Source organism: Salmo salar, chromosome 08 (genome assembly GCF_965601325.2).
Source record: "Salmo salar chromosome 08, fSalSal1, whole genome shotgun sequence".
In the NCBI taxonomy this organism is placed as follows: Eukaryota; Metazoa; Chordata; class Actinopteri; order Salmoniformes; family Salmonidae; genus Salmo; species Salmo salar.
Window position 1 is genome coordinate 34,018,795 of NC_138298.1, and position 18,125 is coordinate 34,036,919.

At 42.8% G+C, this 18,125-nt stretch overlaps 1 protein-coding gene and 1 long non-coding RNA gene across 2 annotated transcripts in view; both read left to right on the top strand.

The window, feature by feature from the left end:
- The first annotated feature begins 12,684 nt into the window (after positions 1-12,684).
- LOC145881545 (uncharacterized) lies at positions 12,685-13,991 on the top strand. Its single transcript, XR_014393107.1, has 2 exons — positions 12,685-13,571; positions 13,672-13,991. It is a non-coding gene; the product is annotated as an uncharacterized LOC145881545 (long non-coding RNA).
- Positions 13,992-14,328: 337 nt separating this feature from the next.
- LOC123733063 (scavenger receptor cysteine-rich type 1 protein M130) overlaps positions 14,329-18,125 on the top strand; it is a 44,129-nt gene continuing 40,332 nt past the window's right edge. Inside the window, exon 1 of the mRNA XM_082978285.1 lies at positions 14,329-14,346. Coding sequence (XP_082834411.1) covers positions 14,329-14,346 — 18 coding nt within the window. The remainder of the gene's footprint in view (positions 14,347-18,125) is intronic.

An 18,125-nucleotide genomic window follows, 5' to 3' on the forward strand; every position in this document is an offset into this window, starting at 1 on the left:
GTGAGAAGAGAGTGGTAGAAGAGGGGTGGGAGAAGAGAGGGGGAGAAGAGAGGAGGAGAAGAGGAGAGGAGAGTGGGAGAAGAGGAAAAGAGAGGGGGAAGAGAAGAGGAGAGGAGAGGGGGAGAAGAGAGGGGGAGAAGAGGAAAAGAGAGGGGGGAAGAGAAGGGGAGAGGGGGAGAAGAGGAGAGGGGAGAAATAGAGAAGAGAGGGTGAGAATAGAAGGAGAGGGGGAGAAGTGGAAAAGAGAGGGGGAGAAGAGAGGGGGAGAAGAGGAGAGGGGCAGAAGGGGAGAAGAGGAGAAGAGAGGGGGAGGAGAGGAGGGGGAGAGAAGAGGAGAGGGGGAGAAGAAGGGTGGGAGAAGAGAGGGGAGAAGAGGGTGAGAAGAAGAGAGGAGAGGGGGAGAAGAGTAGAAGAGAGGGGGAGAAGAGTAGAAGAGAGGGGGAGAAGAGAAGAGGGGGAGAAGGGGAGAAGAGGAGAGGAGAGGGGGAGGAGAGGAGGGGGAGAGAAGAGGAGAGGAGAGGGGGAGAAGAGGAGAGGAGAAGAGAGTGGGAGAAGAGGGGGAGAAGAGAGGGGGAGAAGAGAGGGGGAGAAGGGGAGAAGAGGAGAGTAAAGAGGGAGAAGAGGAGAGGAGAGGGAGGATGGGAGGGGAAGAAGAGGAGAGGGGGAGAAGAGGAGAGGGGGAGAAGGGGAAAAGAGGGGTGGGAGAAGAGATGGGAGAAGAGGAGAGGAGAGGGGGAGAAGGGGGGAGAGAGGAGAGGGGAGGAAAGTGGAGGAGAGGGGAGAGGAGAGGGGGAGGAGAGGAGAAGAGAGGGGAGAAAAGGAGAGGGGTAGAAGAGGAGAGGGGAAAGGAGAGGGGAAGAAGAGGAGAGGAGAGGGAGAGAAGGGGAGAGGGGGAGAAGAGGAGAGGGGAGGGAGAGTAGAGGAGATAGAGAGAGAGAGGAGAGTGGAGAAGAGTTGAGAAGGGGGGAGAGAGGGAGAGGGGGACTTGAGAGGGAGGGAGGAGGAGAGGGGGAGAAGGGGGGAGAGAGGAGAGGAGAGGGGGAGAGAGGAGGAGGGGTGGGAGGGGAGAAGAGGAGAGGAGAGGGGGAGAAGAGAGAGAGGGGATGGGAGGGGAAGAAGAGGAGAGGTGGAGAAGAGAGGGGGAGAAGAGGAGAGGAGGGGGAGAAGAGGAGAGGGGGAGAAGAGGACAGGAGAGGAGAGGGGGAGAAGAGGAGAGGAGAGGGAGAGAAGAAGAGAGGGGGAGAGGGGGAGAAGAGGAGAGGTGAGTTAGAGAAGAGGAGAATAGAGAGAGAGAGGAGAGTGGTTAGAAGAGAAGAGTAGAGGAGTGGAGGGAGGAGAGGGGAGGATAGTGGAGAAGATAGGTTGAGAAGGGGGGAGAAGAGGGAGAGGAAGGGACTTGAGAGGAGAGGAGAGGAGAAGAGAGGGGAGAAGGGGGGAGAAGAGGAGAGGAGAGGGGGAGAAGAGGAGAGAGGGGATGGGAGGGGAAGAAGAGGAGAGGAGAGGGGGAGAAGAGGAGAGAGGGGATGGGAGGGGAAGAAGAGGAGAGGTGGAGAAGAGAGGGGGAGAAGAGGAGAGGGGGAGAAGAGGAGAGTGGGAGAAGAGGAGAAGAGAGGTGGGAAGAGAAGAGGAGAGGGGAGGGGGAGAAGAGGAGAGGGGGAGAAGAGGAGAAGCGAGGGGGAGAAGAGAGGGGAGAAGAGAAGAGAGAGGTAGAAGTGGAGAGGGGCAGAAGAGAGCGGAGAAGAAAAGAGGAGAGAGTGAGAAGAGGAGAGGAGAGGTGGAGAAGAGGAGAGGAGAGGGGGAGAAGAGGAGAGGAGAGGGGGAGAAGAGGAGAGGAAAGGGGGAGAAGAGGAGAGGGGGAGAAGAGAGGGAGAGAGTTGAGGGTAGAGGGGGAGAAGAGTAGAGGGGGAGGGGAAGAAAAGGAGACGAGAGGGTTAGAAGACGAGTGGGGAGAAGATTACAAGACAGTGGTAGAAGAGAGGGGGCAAAGTGAGAGGAGAGGAGAGGAGAGGAGAGGAGAGAGGGGCAGAAGGGGAGAAGAGGAGAAATGGAGAAGAGGAGGGAGAAGGGAAGAGGAGAGGGGGAGGAGAGGAGAGGAGAAAGTCACTGAGCTCTTCATTAAGGCCATTCTACTGCCAATGTTTGTCTATGGAGATTGCATGGCTTGATTTATACATCTGTCAGGAAGGGGAGTGGCTTAAATAGAATCCACTAATTTGAAGGGGTGTCCACATACTTTTGTATATATAGTGTATGTATACATGGGTGTTGTTGCACCATACCAACGATAAGCCTGTCTTCCCCATCACATCATGAAAGGTCATGTTGATGTTCATTTAACCTCTGTCTCTCTCTTCCTCTGACTCCTCCCTTTCTCCTTTGTTTCTCTCTATCTCTCTGTCTCTTTCTCTCTCTTTCTCCTCTGTCTCTCTCTTTCTCCTCAGATCTCCAGGCTCAAAGCGTCAGTCCACCAGGTAGGTAGAGTATAAATCTACAGTGATTATAGCAGTTCAATATTAGTCAACTGTATTATCCCACATGGAGAAATTCATGTGTCCATACAAACCATTCTAAACCCCAATAACAAGTAGTGTTTTATGGAACTACTAATACTTGTCAACCACAAAGCACTACTGCTGTTAGAATAACAGAATCACTGTCATCATCTGTCCTCACCACTGTGTTTTCCTCTCTGCTGTTTACAGCTGAACTCTCAGTCAGACTGGTGAATGGGACCACTTCCTGTTCTGGGACAGTGGAAGTCTTCTACAGAGGAGAGTGGTTGGGTCTATGTTCTGGGTGGTGGAGAATGATGAGAGAGGTTAAGGTTGTGTGTAGAGAGCTGGACTGTGGGAATCCTGTAGCTGAATCTAGAAAACCTCTGATTGAAGATGGAAGAAGAGGAGTCAGTCTTGGTGGTATATAGATGTAGTGGACATGAGTCTTCTATTAGACAGTGTGACATCAGAGGACCTGGTGACTGTTATGGTGAATATTATCATCATGTGACCTGTTCAGGTAAGAGACTGGTCATATTGAGAGATTTATTTATACATTATACAATATTACCATGTATCATGTTTTATGTGTTTTTATTTCATTTAAATAGAGGGAGAGATGTCAGATGTATTTAAACATTATATTTGTGTTTGTCATATTGGTTTATGGGAGATGTTCATGGGCAGATCATTGTAGTTCAGATGGTACTGAAGTGAAGCTGCCTGATGGATGTCCAGCTGTTTATTTTCTATAAAGTGAAGTGAACTTATTCCTGTCTCCTGCCTGCATTATTCCCAACCCTATCCTGAGTGACTAAGAACCCATTTCTACCTCTTACAGTATCAAACATAGCAAACTACAATCTTTTATCCAACATATTTGTGTTTAGTCCTTGACAGTGTCATCAACAAAACTGATTGAATGTTCAACCAAGTCTTTTTCTCCAGAGTCTGTGCGGCTTGTGGATGGAGCTGGTCTCTGCTCTGGGAGAGTGGAGGTGAAGTCCAATCAGTCCTGGGCCTCAGTGTGTGAAGCTGACTTTGACCGGCAGGATGCAGAGGTAGTCTGTGGGGAGCTTGGCTGTGGGGCTCCTGCAGCTCTACAGGGGGGGCTCTATGGAGAAGGTGAGGGTCAGACCTGGGATAAAGAGTTCCAGTGTAAAGGCAAAGAGTCCCTTCTCCTGGACTGTGACACCTCAGACAGAGAAAACAACACCTGTCTACCTGGTAATGCTGTTGGACTCACCTGCTCAGGTAAGAAACAGTTTGTCACTCAATCAACATTGTTTCTCACCTGGAGTGAAGAATATGAGAGACAATATAGGTGTGTTTTAGTGAGAAAATAGTAAGATTACTGTCTCTCTCTTTTCTTTTCTCAGAGCCTGATGATGTGAGGCTGGTGGGAGGAGGCAGTCGCTGTGCTGGTGGAGTGGAGTGGTACTACCAGGGAGAGTGGAGAATTGTGGGAACTGACTGGCTCTTACCTTGGGGATACACATACAGTGGCAGTGCCAAGATAAGGAAGAATTTAGCTGTAGTAGTGTGTAGACAGCTGGGTTGTGGCTCCACTGTTTCAGTACTACCTGGAAAAACCACTCGAGGGTTTGGAGCTTCCTGTTCTGGGTCTGAGTCGTCACTGAGGGAGTGTTTGTCAATTTATGATCTCCTTCCTGGACTCACAGTGATCTGCTCAGGTAATAACATTATATAATAATTTTCTACTTATTTCCATACAACTTCCTCTGCACCTCTCATGATGACTGTTTAGCTTGTCAGTCTGCTTTACTAAATAGATCACTCAGTCAAGTAGGAATCAAATACAACTTAAATATCCCAGAATGCTTTTGTATTTGAGAGTTATCTCAGTGAACTTCTCTACTCACTACCACCGTCACATGTCATGTTATTGTCATATCTAAATGAGGAAAGTAGTTGAGGAGCTACGTTTTCTTTTTCTCTCCTCTTGTTCCAGATGTCCTGCTGAAGCCTGATATCAACATATGTTGTCTCAGTGACTGTAGGCCCACTACTCATGTTGCCCTGTGAGGGAGGGTGGCTAGCACTGTTACATGCTGATGTTATTGTCATATCTATAGGAAACTAGTTGAAGAGGTTTTTCTTGTTCTCTTTTATTGTTACAGATCTCCTGGTCCAGCCTGATATCTCCCTGACTGACTCAATGGGAGGGGTCTCCAGGGGCCACCAGGGGCCCGAGATGTTCAGGGGCTACAGCTTCACCATCACCTGCTCCACTCAGCCACAGTACCCAGGAGGCTCCTTCCTCCTCACGTTCACCAGCTCCAACAGAACCCAGACCCAGCCAGCTGTCAATCACTCTGCTGCCTTCCTCTTCCCTGCTGCAGATGACTCCCACCAAGGGAACTACAGCTGTGTTTATGACAATTATGTTTTCTCTCATGACTTCTCCTCTGAGAGTGAGCTCCTCTCCCTCACCATCACAGGTAACTGAACATGAACCAGACTTATAACTTTGTCATTGACAGATTTCCCACAGATCTATGTGATGATGATCAGTCCCCTCATCAAAGGTGTTTCTGTTTGCAGCCTCTCCTCTGCCAGCCTTCATCATCAGACATGTTGTAGTGCTGCTGATCCTACTAACAGCCATCACCACCTCCTACCTGTACTACAAGGTAAAGACATTTACTCAGACGTTACAAGTCATTTAAACTAGAGGGAGAGGGTGAGGGGGAGAGGGAGGGAGAGAGAATGGAGATACTAGAGAGTAAATGTCTGACTGTTGGTGCTGTGTCTCCCTAGCCCACCAGGAGGCAGAAGAGAGTGAACAGGGTGAGCAGCATGGATCTTTATGTCAATGCCATGGAGATGGTCTCTCTGAGCTCCAGAGCTGAAGCTGGACCGGGAGAGGAGAGAGCAGCCCACGGGACGGAGTAGGAGTAGAATGAAGCTGACCCTACATGCTGATCTTAGGTCAGTTTTGTGTTTTAAATGGATGGTCAGCAGTGGACTGGTGTTTAAAATGTGGTGACAAACCTGAAGTGGTTCTAATTTTAATAACAAGTTCAGAATTAGTTTATCTTTCTAGAACCTTGGAAGAAATCTAAAAGGAGTGACTGCAACCACCATTATTCCTTTTAGTTTGGTTTTTACCACCGGAGAAACATGGGGTTCTGGGTAACATGGGGTTCTGGGTAACATGGGGTTCTGGGTAACATGGGGTTCTGGGTTACATGGGGTTCTGGGTAACATGGGGTTCTGGGTTACATGGGGTTTGGGTAACATGGGGTTCTGGGTAACATGGGGTTCTGGGTAACATGGGGTTCTGGGTAACATGGGGTTCTGGGTAACATGGCGTTTTGGGTAACATGGGGTTCTGGGTAACATGGGGTTCTGGGTAACATGGGGTTCTGGGTAACATGGGGTTCTGGGTAACATGGCGTTTTGGGTAACATGGCGTTTTGGGTAACATGGGGTTCTGGGTAACATGGGGTTTTGGGTAACATGGGGTTTGGGGTAACATGGGGTTCTCGGTAACATGGGGTTTTGGGTAACATGGGGTTTTGGGGTAACATGGGGTTCTCGGTAACATGGGGTTTGGGGTAACATGGGGTTTTGGGGTAACATGGGGTTTTTGATTATTTTAAGAGAGTATCTCAATTACGTCTGTTTTGTGTTCCAGAATAAATTGGTTTTTGCATTTGTCTTCATGTCTTTATCTTATTTAGTGTCTTAATGTCTTTATCTTATTTAGTGGCTCTTAGATTCTTTATCTTATTTAGTGTCTCTTAGATTCTTTATCTTATTTAGTGTCTCTTAGATTCTTTATCTTATTTAGTGTCTCTTAGATTCTTTATCTTATTTAGTGTCTCTTAGATTCTTTATCTTATTTAGTGTCTCTTAGATTCTTTATCTTATTTAGTGTCTCTTAGATTCTTTATCTTATTTAGTGTCTCTTAGATTCTTTATCTTATTTAGTGTCTCTTAGATTCTTTATCTTATTTAGTGTCTCTTAGATTCTTTATCTTATTTAGTGTCTTAGATTCTTCATCTTATTTAGTGTCTCTTAGATTCTTTATCTTATTTAGTGTCTCTTAGATTCTTTATCTTATTTAGTGTCTCTTAGATTCTTTATCTTATTTAGTGTCTTAGATTCTTTATCTTATTTAGTGTCTCTTAGATTCTTTATCTTATTTAGTGTCTCTTAGATTCTTCATCTTATTTAGTGTCTCTTAGATTCTTTATCTTATTTAGTGTCTCTTAGATTCTTTATCTTATTTAGTGTCTCTTAGATTCTTTATCTTATTTAGTGTCTCTTAGATTCTTTATCTTATTTAGTGTCTCTTAGATTCTTTATCTTGAAGTGTTTCCATTATTAGTCCATGTATTATTATAATCATCTGTTCATTCTTTGTATTTTTAAACATTTTTTAATAAAGGGGTTTGTTGTTGTTTACCTCTCATGATGTTATTGATTATAAATGTTATGATATTGATTATGATGTAGATTATTGTTATGATGTTGTTAGTAGTATATAGATAATGATGTTATTGATTATAAATGTTATGATATTGATTATTGATTACGATGTAGATTATTGTTATGATGTTGCTCTCTAAACTGCCATGTAATCAACTGAATGCTTTTAATAAAATTACAGACAGTCAGTCTTGTGTGATTCTCCTCTTGGACAGACTACAACATACAGTATGAATTAACTGAGATCAGTCTTGTGTGATTCCCCTCTTGGACAGACTACAACATACAGTATGAATTAACTGAGATCAGTCTTGTGTGATTCCCCTCTTGGACAGACTACAACATACAGTATGAATTAACTGAGATCAGTCTTGTGTGATTCCCCTCTTGGACAGACTACAACATACAGTATGAATTAACTGAGATCAGTCTTGTGTGGTTCTCCTCTTGGACAGACTACAACATACAGTATGAATTAACTGGTCATACATTTGGCAGGAGGTTAGGAAGTGCATCTCAGTTTCCACCTCATTTTGTGGGCTGTGTGCACATAGCCTGTCTTCTCTTGAGAGCCAGGTACCACCTGTATATAGTCTTGCTATTGTTATTTTTCTGCTGCTCTTTAATTACTTGTTACTTTCATTTCTTATACTTATCCATATTTTTTTTAGCTGCATTGTTGGTTAGGGGCTCATAACTAATACAATTTGATTTGATTTGAGGTCTGCCTACGGCAGCCTTTCTCAATAGCAAGGCTATGCTCACTGAGTCTGTACGTAGTCAAAGCTTTCCTTAAGTTTGGGTCAGTCACAGTGGTCAGGTATTCTGCCACTGTGTACTCTCTGTTTAGGGCTAAATAACATTCTAGTTTGCTCTGTTTTTTGTTAATCCTTTCCAATGTGTCAAGTAATTATCTTTTTGGTTTTCTCATGATTTGATTGGGTCTAATATGTTTGCTGTCCTGGGGCTCTGTGGGGTCTGTTTGTGTTTGTGAACAGAGCACCAGGTCCAGCTTGCTTAGGGGACTCTCCTGTCTGTCTGTCTGTCTGTCTGTCTGTCTGTCTGTCTGTCTGTCTGTCTGTCTGTCTGTCTGTCTGTCTGTCTGTCTGTCTGTCTCTCTCTCTGTCTCTCGCTCTTTCTTTCTTTCTGTCTGTCTGTCTGTCTGTCTGTCTGTCTGTCTGTCTGTCTGTCTGTCTGTCTGTCTGTCTGTCTGTCTGTCTGTCTGTCTGTCTGTCTCTGTCTGTCTGTCTGTCTGTCTGTCTCTCGCTCATACACAAATGAGGGGCTAATAATAACACCTGCTAATTCAAACAGTGGGAAACTACAAACAAACAGAAAGAGAGAAGTTAAGACATCATTGTAGTTATTTATCCTCCACAGACTATGATGTATTGTTGTCCTGGTGTGTAGTTATTTATCCTCCACATAGACTATGATGTATTGTTGTCCTGGTGTGTAGTTATTTATCCTCCACATAGACTATGATGTATTGTTGTCCTGGTGTGTAGTTATTTATCCTCCACAGACTATGATGTATTGTTGTCCTGGTGTGTAGTTATTTATCCTCCATAGACTATGATGTATTGTTGTCCTGGTGTGTAGTTATTTATCCTCCACATAGACTATGATGTATTGTTGTCCTGGTGTGTAGTTATTTATCCCCCATAGACTATGATGTATTGTTGTCCTGGTGTGTAGTTATTTATCCTCCACATAGACTATGATGTATTGTTGTCCTGGTGTGTAGTTATTTATCCCCCATAGACTATGATGTATTGTTGTCCTGGTGTGTAGTTATTTATCCTCCATAGACTATGATGTAATGTTGTCCTGGTGTGTAGTTATTTATCCTCCACATAGACTATGATGTATTGTTGTCTTCCTCCTTCCTGCACACTTCAGGAAGCAGTAAATAATTTTGGGACACACCCCTGGCCCAGGCCGGAGGATCTCCAAATTGACCACCTGGCAAAGGGAGCATATACATTCTGTGGTGCTCTATTCTGGAATATTAACTGGCGTTTGTTGCCCCCTTGTGGAAAGAACCTCTTATTGATCTGGCTCGCTCTATGTACATAGATCTCTGCAGTTTGTACCTCGCAGCACACCATACAAATATTCAACGTTAAAAGCCTATATTACCGTTCTGCTAGCAGCAGGATAATATGCTGGCAGCACAACATCAGATTATTTTCTTCTAAATAAGAGTCCCCCTGCAAAGACAAGATCAACTTTGAGAATATCAATTATTTTAAGACTGTAGTTCAGTACAACTGTTTTTCACAGCAGTGCAACCACTTTTGAAACAAATAAATGGATAAGAAGTATTTTAATATTATATTATTTCTACCAGCATTTCTTTAGAAAGTTTCCAAACTAAATACTGGTATGTTGAAAGCTGTTGTGTAGGCCAGTGGTGTAGTGGTGCCTGGTGAAGTGGGTATACAGTACTCTAATTTAGTAAAACATTTTCCAAACGGCCCAGTGAAGGAAAGGCCCTCTGTGTGAAAAGCATGAGAAATAGTGACATACACTCTGAATGACCTAAAATGATGAATCCCATATTGGTCTTTCACAGTCAGGCCAACCCAAGCTGTTCTGTTCAGTAGGATAATAGTAGACCAACCCAAGCTGTTCTGTTCAGTAGGATAATAGTAGACCAACCCAAGCTGTACTGTTCAGTAGGATAATAGTAGGCCAACCCAAGCTGTACTGGTCAGTAGGATAATAGTAGACCAACCCAACCTGTACTATTCAGTAGGATAATAGTAGACCAATCCAAGCTGTACTGTTCAGTAGGATAAGAGTAGACCAACCCAAGCTGTACTGTTCAGTAGGATAATAGTAGACCAATCCAAGCTGTAGTGTTCAGTAGGATAATAGTAGACCAATCCAAGCTGTACTGTTCAGTAGGATAATAGTAGACCAACCCAAGCTGTACTGTTCAGTAGGATAATAGTAGGCCAACCCAAGCTGTACTGTTCAGTAGAATAATAGTAGACCAACCCAAGCTGTACTGTTCAGTAGAATAATAGTAGACCAAACCAAGCTGTACTGTTCAGTAGGATAATAGTAGACCAATCCAAGCTGTACTGTTCAGTAGGATAATAGTAGACCAATCCAAGCTGTACTGTTCAGTAGGATAATAGTAGACCAACCCAAGCTGTACTGTTCAGTAGGATAATAGTAGGCCAACCCAAGCTGTACTGTTCAGTAGAATAATAGTAGACCAAACCAAGCTGTACTGTTCAGTAGGATAATAGTAGACCAACCCAAGCTGTACTGTTCAGTAGGATAATAGTAGACCAACCCAAGCTGTACTGTTCAGTAGGATAATAGTAGACCAACCCAAGCTGTACTGTTCAGTAGGATAATAGTAGACCAACCCAAGCTGTACTGTTCAGTAGGATAATAGTAGACCAAACCAAGCTGTACTGTTCAGTAGGATAATAGTAGACCAACCCAAGCTGTACTGTTCAGTAGGATAATAGTAGACCAACCCAAGCTGTACTGGTCAGTAGGATAATAGTAGACCAACCCAAGCTGTACTGTTCAGTAGGATAATAGTCGACCAACCCAAGCTGTACTATTCAGTAGGATAATAGTAGACCAACCCAAGCTGTACTATTCAGTAGGATAATAGTAGACCAACCCAAGCTGTACTGTTCAGTAGGATAATAGTAGACCAACCCAAGCTGTACTATTCAGTAGGATAATAGTAGACCAACCCAAGCTGTACTGTTCAGTAGGACAATAGAATAACTATTATTGAAACAGAGAAACTGAGTCAGAAATTCACAGGTTTCAAAATTTCTTTAATTTTTTTTCAGGTTTTTGTTCTCAAAGTCTAACTTTTTTTAAACAGAAAAACAATACAATTGTATGTTCTAAGTACATAACAATGCTTAAACCACATCAGGAGACCACGTTTGAGGTTTGGGAAAAATGCAAAATGTTGATTTTTGCGAGTAGTTCCCCTTTAATTAAAGAAAAACATAGCACTAATGGTTGGATTAGCAGTGTTTATATAGTACAGGCACCTAGCACTATTGTTGGATTAGCAGTGTTTATATAGTACAGGCACCAAGCACTAGTGTTGGATTAGCAGTGTTTCTGTAGTACAGGCACCAGCACTATTGTTGGATTAGCAGTGTTTATATAGTACAGGCACCAAGCACTAGTGTTGGATTAGCAGTGTTTCTGTAGTACAGGCTCCTAGCACTATTGTTGGATTAGCAGTGTTTATATAGTACAGGCACCTAGCACTATTGTTGGATTAGCAGTGTTTATATAGTACAGGCACCTAGCACTATTGTTGGATTAGCAGTGTTTCTGTAGTACAGGCACCTAGCACTATTGTTGGATTAGCAGTGTTGATATAGTACAGGCACCTAGCACTATTGTTGGATTAGCAGTGTTTCTATAGTACAGGCACCTAGCACTATTGTTGGATTAGCAGTGTTTATATAGTACAGACACCTAGCACTATGGTTGGATTAGCAGTCTTTCTGTAGTACAGGCACCTGGTGTAACCAACTTCACACAGCCCCCCAGAAGAAAGGCACACGGACACCCACACTTCAGGTTGACTCAGTTTTTATCTGCAGTAAAAGATATCAAACAGTGATGACAGGCACTGACAGGACGGTCACAGCCACGTTCACTGGTTAGGTAGGACACAATATATCATTTAGATAGGAGCAACTGTAGTGATACATGGTTAGGTAGGACACAAGATATCATTTAGATAGGAACAACAGTAGTGATACATGGTTAGGTAGGACACAAGATATCATTTAGATAGGAGCAACTGTAGTGATACATGGTTAGGTAGGACACAAGATATCATTTAGATAGGAACAACAGTAGTGATACATGGTTAGGTAGGACACAAGATATCATTTAGATAGGAACAACAGTAGTGATACATGGTTAGGTAGGAAACAAGATATCATTTAGATAGGAACAACAGTAGTGACACATGCCCTCAATGTGAATTGATATTAATCCATAAATACAGAGCACAAGTACAACCCTTTTTATATAAACATTTGAAGGTAGTAAGAAAATAAACATGAAGTTAATATTTCAATAAGTCACCTGCTAGTAAATCACCTGCTGGTAATAGCTGCGTGACACATTGTAGTGCAGTGACCAACGGTGCTAGTTAGCTCGTCATTAACACGGCTAGCTAAACAAGCAGAAACCTGGTTAACTTGCTGAAATAGGTCTTCAATTTATGAACGGCAAAATAAATATATACATAGCCACATTCGCCATTGACTTTAGGATATATGAACCAGTTTTCCAAAACCACTATTGTGTTATAGAGTTTTAAACAGTTTTTATATACAGAGGAAGAGGACTGGAACCTGCTGTCAGAATATCTCTCTCAGCCTGAGGAGCAGGCAGACCAACTTCCCAAATAGGGGAGAACCACTCAAAACCCACTAGCTCTAGTTAATAACACAGCATAGTAGGCTATTGGTTGACAGACTGCCGCTGATCACATCACCGCCAGCCAGGGACGTCACTAGACATTAATGATTAGGGGGGCTAAGTCTCTTTTAGGGGGTCTGGCATACTCCCTCCGGTCCGTTTATTGTTAGCTAGCAGTCTCAAGCCACAGAAGTAGCTAACGTTAACTTAAACGTTGCATGTACACTAGATAGTGGTAAACTGCTGAGGCCATTGTGACTCGCTTGTGGGCGTGCTGGCAGCATATGGCAGCATATTTGATTGTGCGTCAAGAATTCAGCACAGCAAGTTTGTATGAAGATCTGGTTATTAAAGGGGTACATAGTTCAATAGTAATATCCTCTAAAACGCTCTGGTGACTAACACTTTGCTGCCCTGTTTCCAATTATCCACATGGCTGGCAGAACCTATTCAACTAAGTAAATACATTACAAAAATGTTTAAAAAACAATGTATTATTAGCTAACTAGCTACAGTGCAGGCTAACACAAATTAGCTGCTAAATTAACTAGCTAGTTAGCTATCTTGCCAACGTTATATACTGTATAGATAGCTAGCCAAGTGAATTAAATATCACCAGCTTCCTAACATCATATTAGCTCGGTATCTTGATGTATTTATCACTGTAAAAAACTAACTCCAAATGCATTTGTAGGTAGCTAGCTAACAGCCTTGGAGGGTGAAACGATAGCAGCCCCAACTGTCAAAGTGAGAGAGTAGACTATTCTGGATAGGGAAGGTACTTTTGTGTAGTTCCTGTCCCTAGAAGTAAGGATGGAGATAATAGTAACATTATATTCAGTACGGTATAATTTGACTATAATGAAGTCTGTTTCTTGTGAGGTTTTCGGTGCTCAGATAAAGAGAGCTGTGAAAGCCTGTCTACATATGAAGAGGTCCCAATGAAGAGCAGTGGTTCTCGCTTTAACTACCTTATTTTCTCAATAACAGTCTCTCCTTCACTTCATCCCTCTCCCCTTCTCCCTAAATCCTCTAGGTTATATCAGCTGTGTCGGTGAACCCCTCCTGCATCTGAACTGGCTACATAGAGGGCACAGCATGATCAGATTTGAGAGGTCACTTGGTCAGGTCAACAGGAAGTATTATTAAAGAGATGCTTGACATTGAAATACAGATAGGTCAGTTTTGCATTTCACCTCCTGATTGATGTTAGAATAAAAAATAAAAACGAGGCTTAAATATGCTCTCTCTCTCTCTCCATCTGTCTCTCGTCTGCAGATATGTTTTGATGTGAGAGGATGCCAACCCCCAGTCCCATCATCGCCACCTCACCTGCTTTTAAGAACCTTTGGGCCGACGAGAGACACTATTGTTTAATTGTGATGAACTGAGAGAATATTTAGGTAGCACTGTGATTCATTAATCATGTGCTGCCTTCCCTGCTCCTATGTGCTTACCTCTTTCCCTTTCTGTCTTTTACACCTCTTTCTTCCTCTGTTTTTATAATGCACAACACATCTGCATTGAAGTACAGATTGAACTTGTATTTATAACACTTGGATAAATGAGCTTTTCAATAAAGCATTTCACATTCTCTACTGGTTGAAATGAAGTCTCATTTTTTTGCCCAGAGTCATGTATTCATATCTAAATACATGGCTCTGCTTTGGTCTATTCCATTGATATTGTCAAACTGAACATTACATTGAACATGTGAGTCATTTAGCAGACGCTCTTATCCAGACAGACTTACAGTAGTGAGTGGATACATTTTCATACGTTGCATTGGCAGGACAATTCCATTAGTAGTAGGGAGGAGAGCAGAAACAGCCTAACACCTACGCTGATACTGTGTAACCTGTCTGCAGTCAACTAGCCATCCCGACTGAAGTGAAGGCCTTATTACAGAATGACAACACCTTCTCTTTCGTCGGCATGGCAACCTGTAAACATGTCAGTGGTGTCACAATGTTGCACAACAGCAGCAGAACATTCCATGGAGGGTCATTGTATCATTACACAGTGTCACTGTCAATTCTACTGTATTGGTACATGTGGTATTACAATACATTAGAAGATCTGTAGACGGCAGCATTGAAACAATTTCCAACACATAGTCAACTAGCAACCTGCTTTGTTTCAGTGCTGTTTAAAGATCCCAATTATTTTATTCTGCTGTTAGAGGCCATCAGTAGAGACAGTCAGGAAAATAGTATTTTTTCTGTCAAACCATGGGAAGTGTGTCTATATAGGTAAGTACATATACAATTAGGATTTTACTTTAAGGTTAAATGTACTGTAACTGTCTAGTTGTGAAGAGAATCTAAATATGTTGTTTATTGATCTCCTCTCCATTCTAGCACCATACGTTCTGTTGTTTACTGATCTCCTCTCCATTCTAGCACCATACGTTCTGTTGTTTACTGATCTCCTCTCATTCTAACACCATACGTTCTGTTGTTTACTGATCTCCTCTCCATTCTAGCACCATACGTTCTGTTGTTTACTGATCTCCTCTCCATTCTAGCACCATACGTTCTGTTGTTTACTGATCTCCTCTCCATTCTAGCACCATACGTTCTGTTGTTTACTGATCTCCTCTCCATTCTAGCACCATATGTTCTTCAGAAGCTGGACAGCATATGAATAGAATCCATCTTCTCTCACCCTCTCCCCACAAGACCTACATCACACAAGATGCTTCAGAATAACAACAACAAGCTGGTGAAGTTGCTACCCAACAGGAACAACCATGACAACAACAACAAGCTGGTGAAGTTGCTACCCAACAGGAACAACCATGACAACAACAACAAGCTGGTGAAGTTGCTACCCAACAGGAACAACCATGACAACAACAACAACAACAAGCTGGTGAAGTTACTACCCAACAGGAACAACCATGACAACAACAACAAGCTGGTGAAGTTGCTACCCAACAGGAACAACCATGACGACAACAACAAGCTGGTGAAGTTGCTACCCAACAGGAACAACCATGACAACAACAACAAGCTGGTGAAGTTGCTACCCAACAGGAACAACCATGACAACAACAACAAGCTGGTGAAGTTGCTACCCAACAGGAACAACCATGACGACAACAACAAGCTGGTGAAGTTGCTACCCAACAGGAACAACCATGACGACAACAACAAGCTGGTGAAGTTACTACCCAACAGGAACAACCATGACAACAACAACAAGCTGGTGAAGTTGCTACCCAACAGGAACAACCATGACAACAACAACAAGCTGGTGAAGTTACTACCCAACAGGAACAGCCATGACAACAACAACAACAACAAGCTGGTGAAGTTACTACCCAACAGGAACAACCATGACAACAACAACAACAAGCTGGTGAAGTTACTACCCAACAGGAACAACCATGACAACAACAACAAGCTGGTGAAGTTACTACCCAACAGGAACAGCCATGACAACAACAACAAGCTGGTAGATGCTTCTAGAAAAAACAATCAATTTGGAAACATTATGAAAAAGTTAATGTCACCACCATGGATGTTTAAGTTATATAGTCTACCAAGTGTTAATGTCTCCACCATGGATGTTTAAGTTATATAGTCTACCAAGTGTTAATGTCTCCACCATGGATGTTTAAGTTATATAGTCTACCAAGTGTTAATGTCACCACCATGGATGTTTAAGTTATATAGTCTACCAAGTGTTAATGTCACCACCATGGATGTTTAAGTTATATAGTCTACCAAGTGTTACCCTTTTTTGGATAGGGGGCAGTATTTTCACGGCTGGATAAAAAATGTACCCGATTTAATCTGATTATTACTCCTGCCCAGAAACTAGAATATGCATATAATTATTAGCTTTGGATAGAAAACACTCCAAAGTTTCTAAAGCTGTTTGAATGGTGTCTGTGAGTATAACAGAACTCATTTGGCAGGCCAAAACCTGAGAAGATTCTGTACAGGAAGTCCCCTGTCTGACCATTTCTTGGCCTTCTTGATCATCTCTATCCAAAACAGGGGATCTCTGCTGTAACGTGACACTTCCTACGGCTCCCATAGGCTCTCAGAAGGCGGCAAAAAGCTGAATGGTGGCTTTGCAGGCCCTGGCTGAAAAACATTAGCGCATTTGGATAGTGGTCGATCAGAGAACAGAGACTGGAGGCGCGTGCACGAGGCGACACCATGTTTTTATTCTTTCGTCTTTGAACGAAAACAACGACTCCCGGTCGGAATATTATCGCTTTTTTATGAGAAAAATAGCATAAAAATGTATTTTAAACAGCGGTTGACATGCTTCGAAGTACAGTAATGGAATATTTATAATTTTTTTGTCACGAAACGCGTCGGGCGCGTAACCCTTCGTCACCCTTGGATAGTGTCTTGAACGCACGAACAAAACGCCGCTATTTGGATAAAACTATGGATTATTTGGAACCAAACCAAGATTTGTTATTGAAGTAGAAGTCCTGGGAGTGCATTCTGACGAAGAACAGGAAAGGTAATCCAATTTTTCTTATAGTAAATCTGAGTTTGGTGAGGGTCAAACTTGGTGGGTGTCAAAATAGCTAGCCTGTGATGGCGAGCTATCTACTCAGAATATTGCAAAATGTGCTTTCACCGAAAAGCTATTTTAAAATCGGACACCTCGATTGCATAAAGGAGTTCTGTATCTATAATTCTTAAAATAATTGTTATGTTTTTTGTGAACGTTTATCGTGAGTAATTTAGTAAATTCACCGGAAGTGTTCGGTGGGAATGCTAGTTCTGAACGTCACATGTTCTGTCCTTTTGTTATTCTACTTGAATAAACTCAAGTCTTGAATGTAGTTTGAATTAATTTATTTCCATGTAAGGTTGTTGTTTACAGACACAGCTGTAAACTGACCTGACCCCAACCCTGACATACAACATCAGGTCTGTCGAAGAGGAGGGAGAAGGGTGGAAGTGAGCAACTGGGGGAGACAGGACATGAGGGAGAGAGAGGACTAACTGACAGACTGGTTTGGTAGAAGGAGACAGGACAGGAGGGAGAGATAGGACTAACTGACAGACTGGGTTGGTAGAAGGAGACAGGGGAGGAGGGAGAGAGAGATGAGAGAGAGATAGGACTTATTGACAGACTGGGTTGGTAGAAGGAGACGAGAGGAGGGAGAGAGAGGGTGAGGAACATAGTGTGTAAAAGGTGACTAACTTGTCTCTGCAGATGAAGATAGCTGACGTTGACAGCACCAGGGCTCAGCCGTCTAGTTACCACAGCTCACACTATTCTCTGATCCGTTCTGCATGTTTCCACATAACTGAGTTCCTGCAGATTGTGAAAAACAGGATGTGTCACACACTGCGGTCACACCAAAACAGCTCTTGGCTGTACGCCCAGACTTATCAATAAGTCACACAAGACAAGTTTGTATCAGTGAAAAAACACTAGCATTTAACAACATAAAATTATCTAAGTAACAAAAACAGCATAGCATGTCTAATTTGTAATTTACCACCACACCTGTTTTGTTGACTTGGGTAACAGTCCTCTAGCTTCTACACCACAGAAAGTTAGAGGTGACTTTCCCAAGTCAAGCACTGACAATTAGGTAAGATATTATAGGACACACTATGTGTAACAGCTGCTCTGTCAGCAGTTTCCTGTGGAGTTTTTCTAATGTCAATGTTTCCTGTAGGTAGGTGGGTTTAACCTCTCTAGGCTAGGCGGGACGAATTCGTCCCACCTACGTAACAGCCACGGCT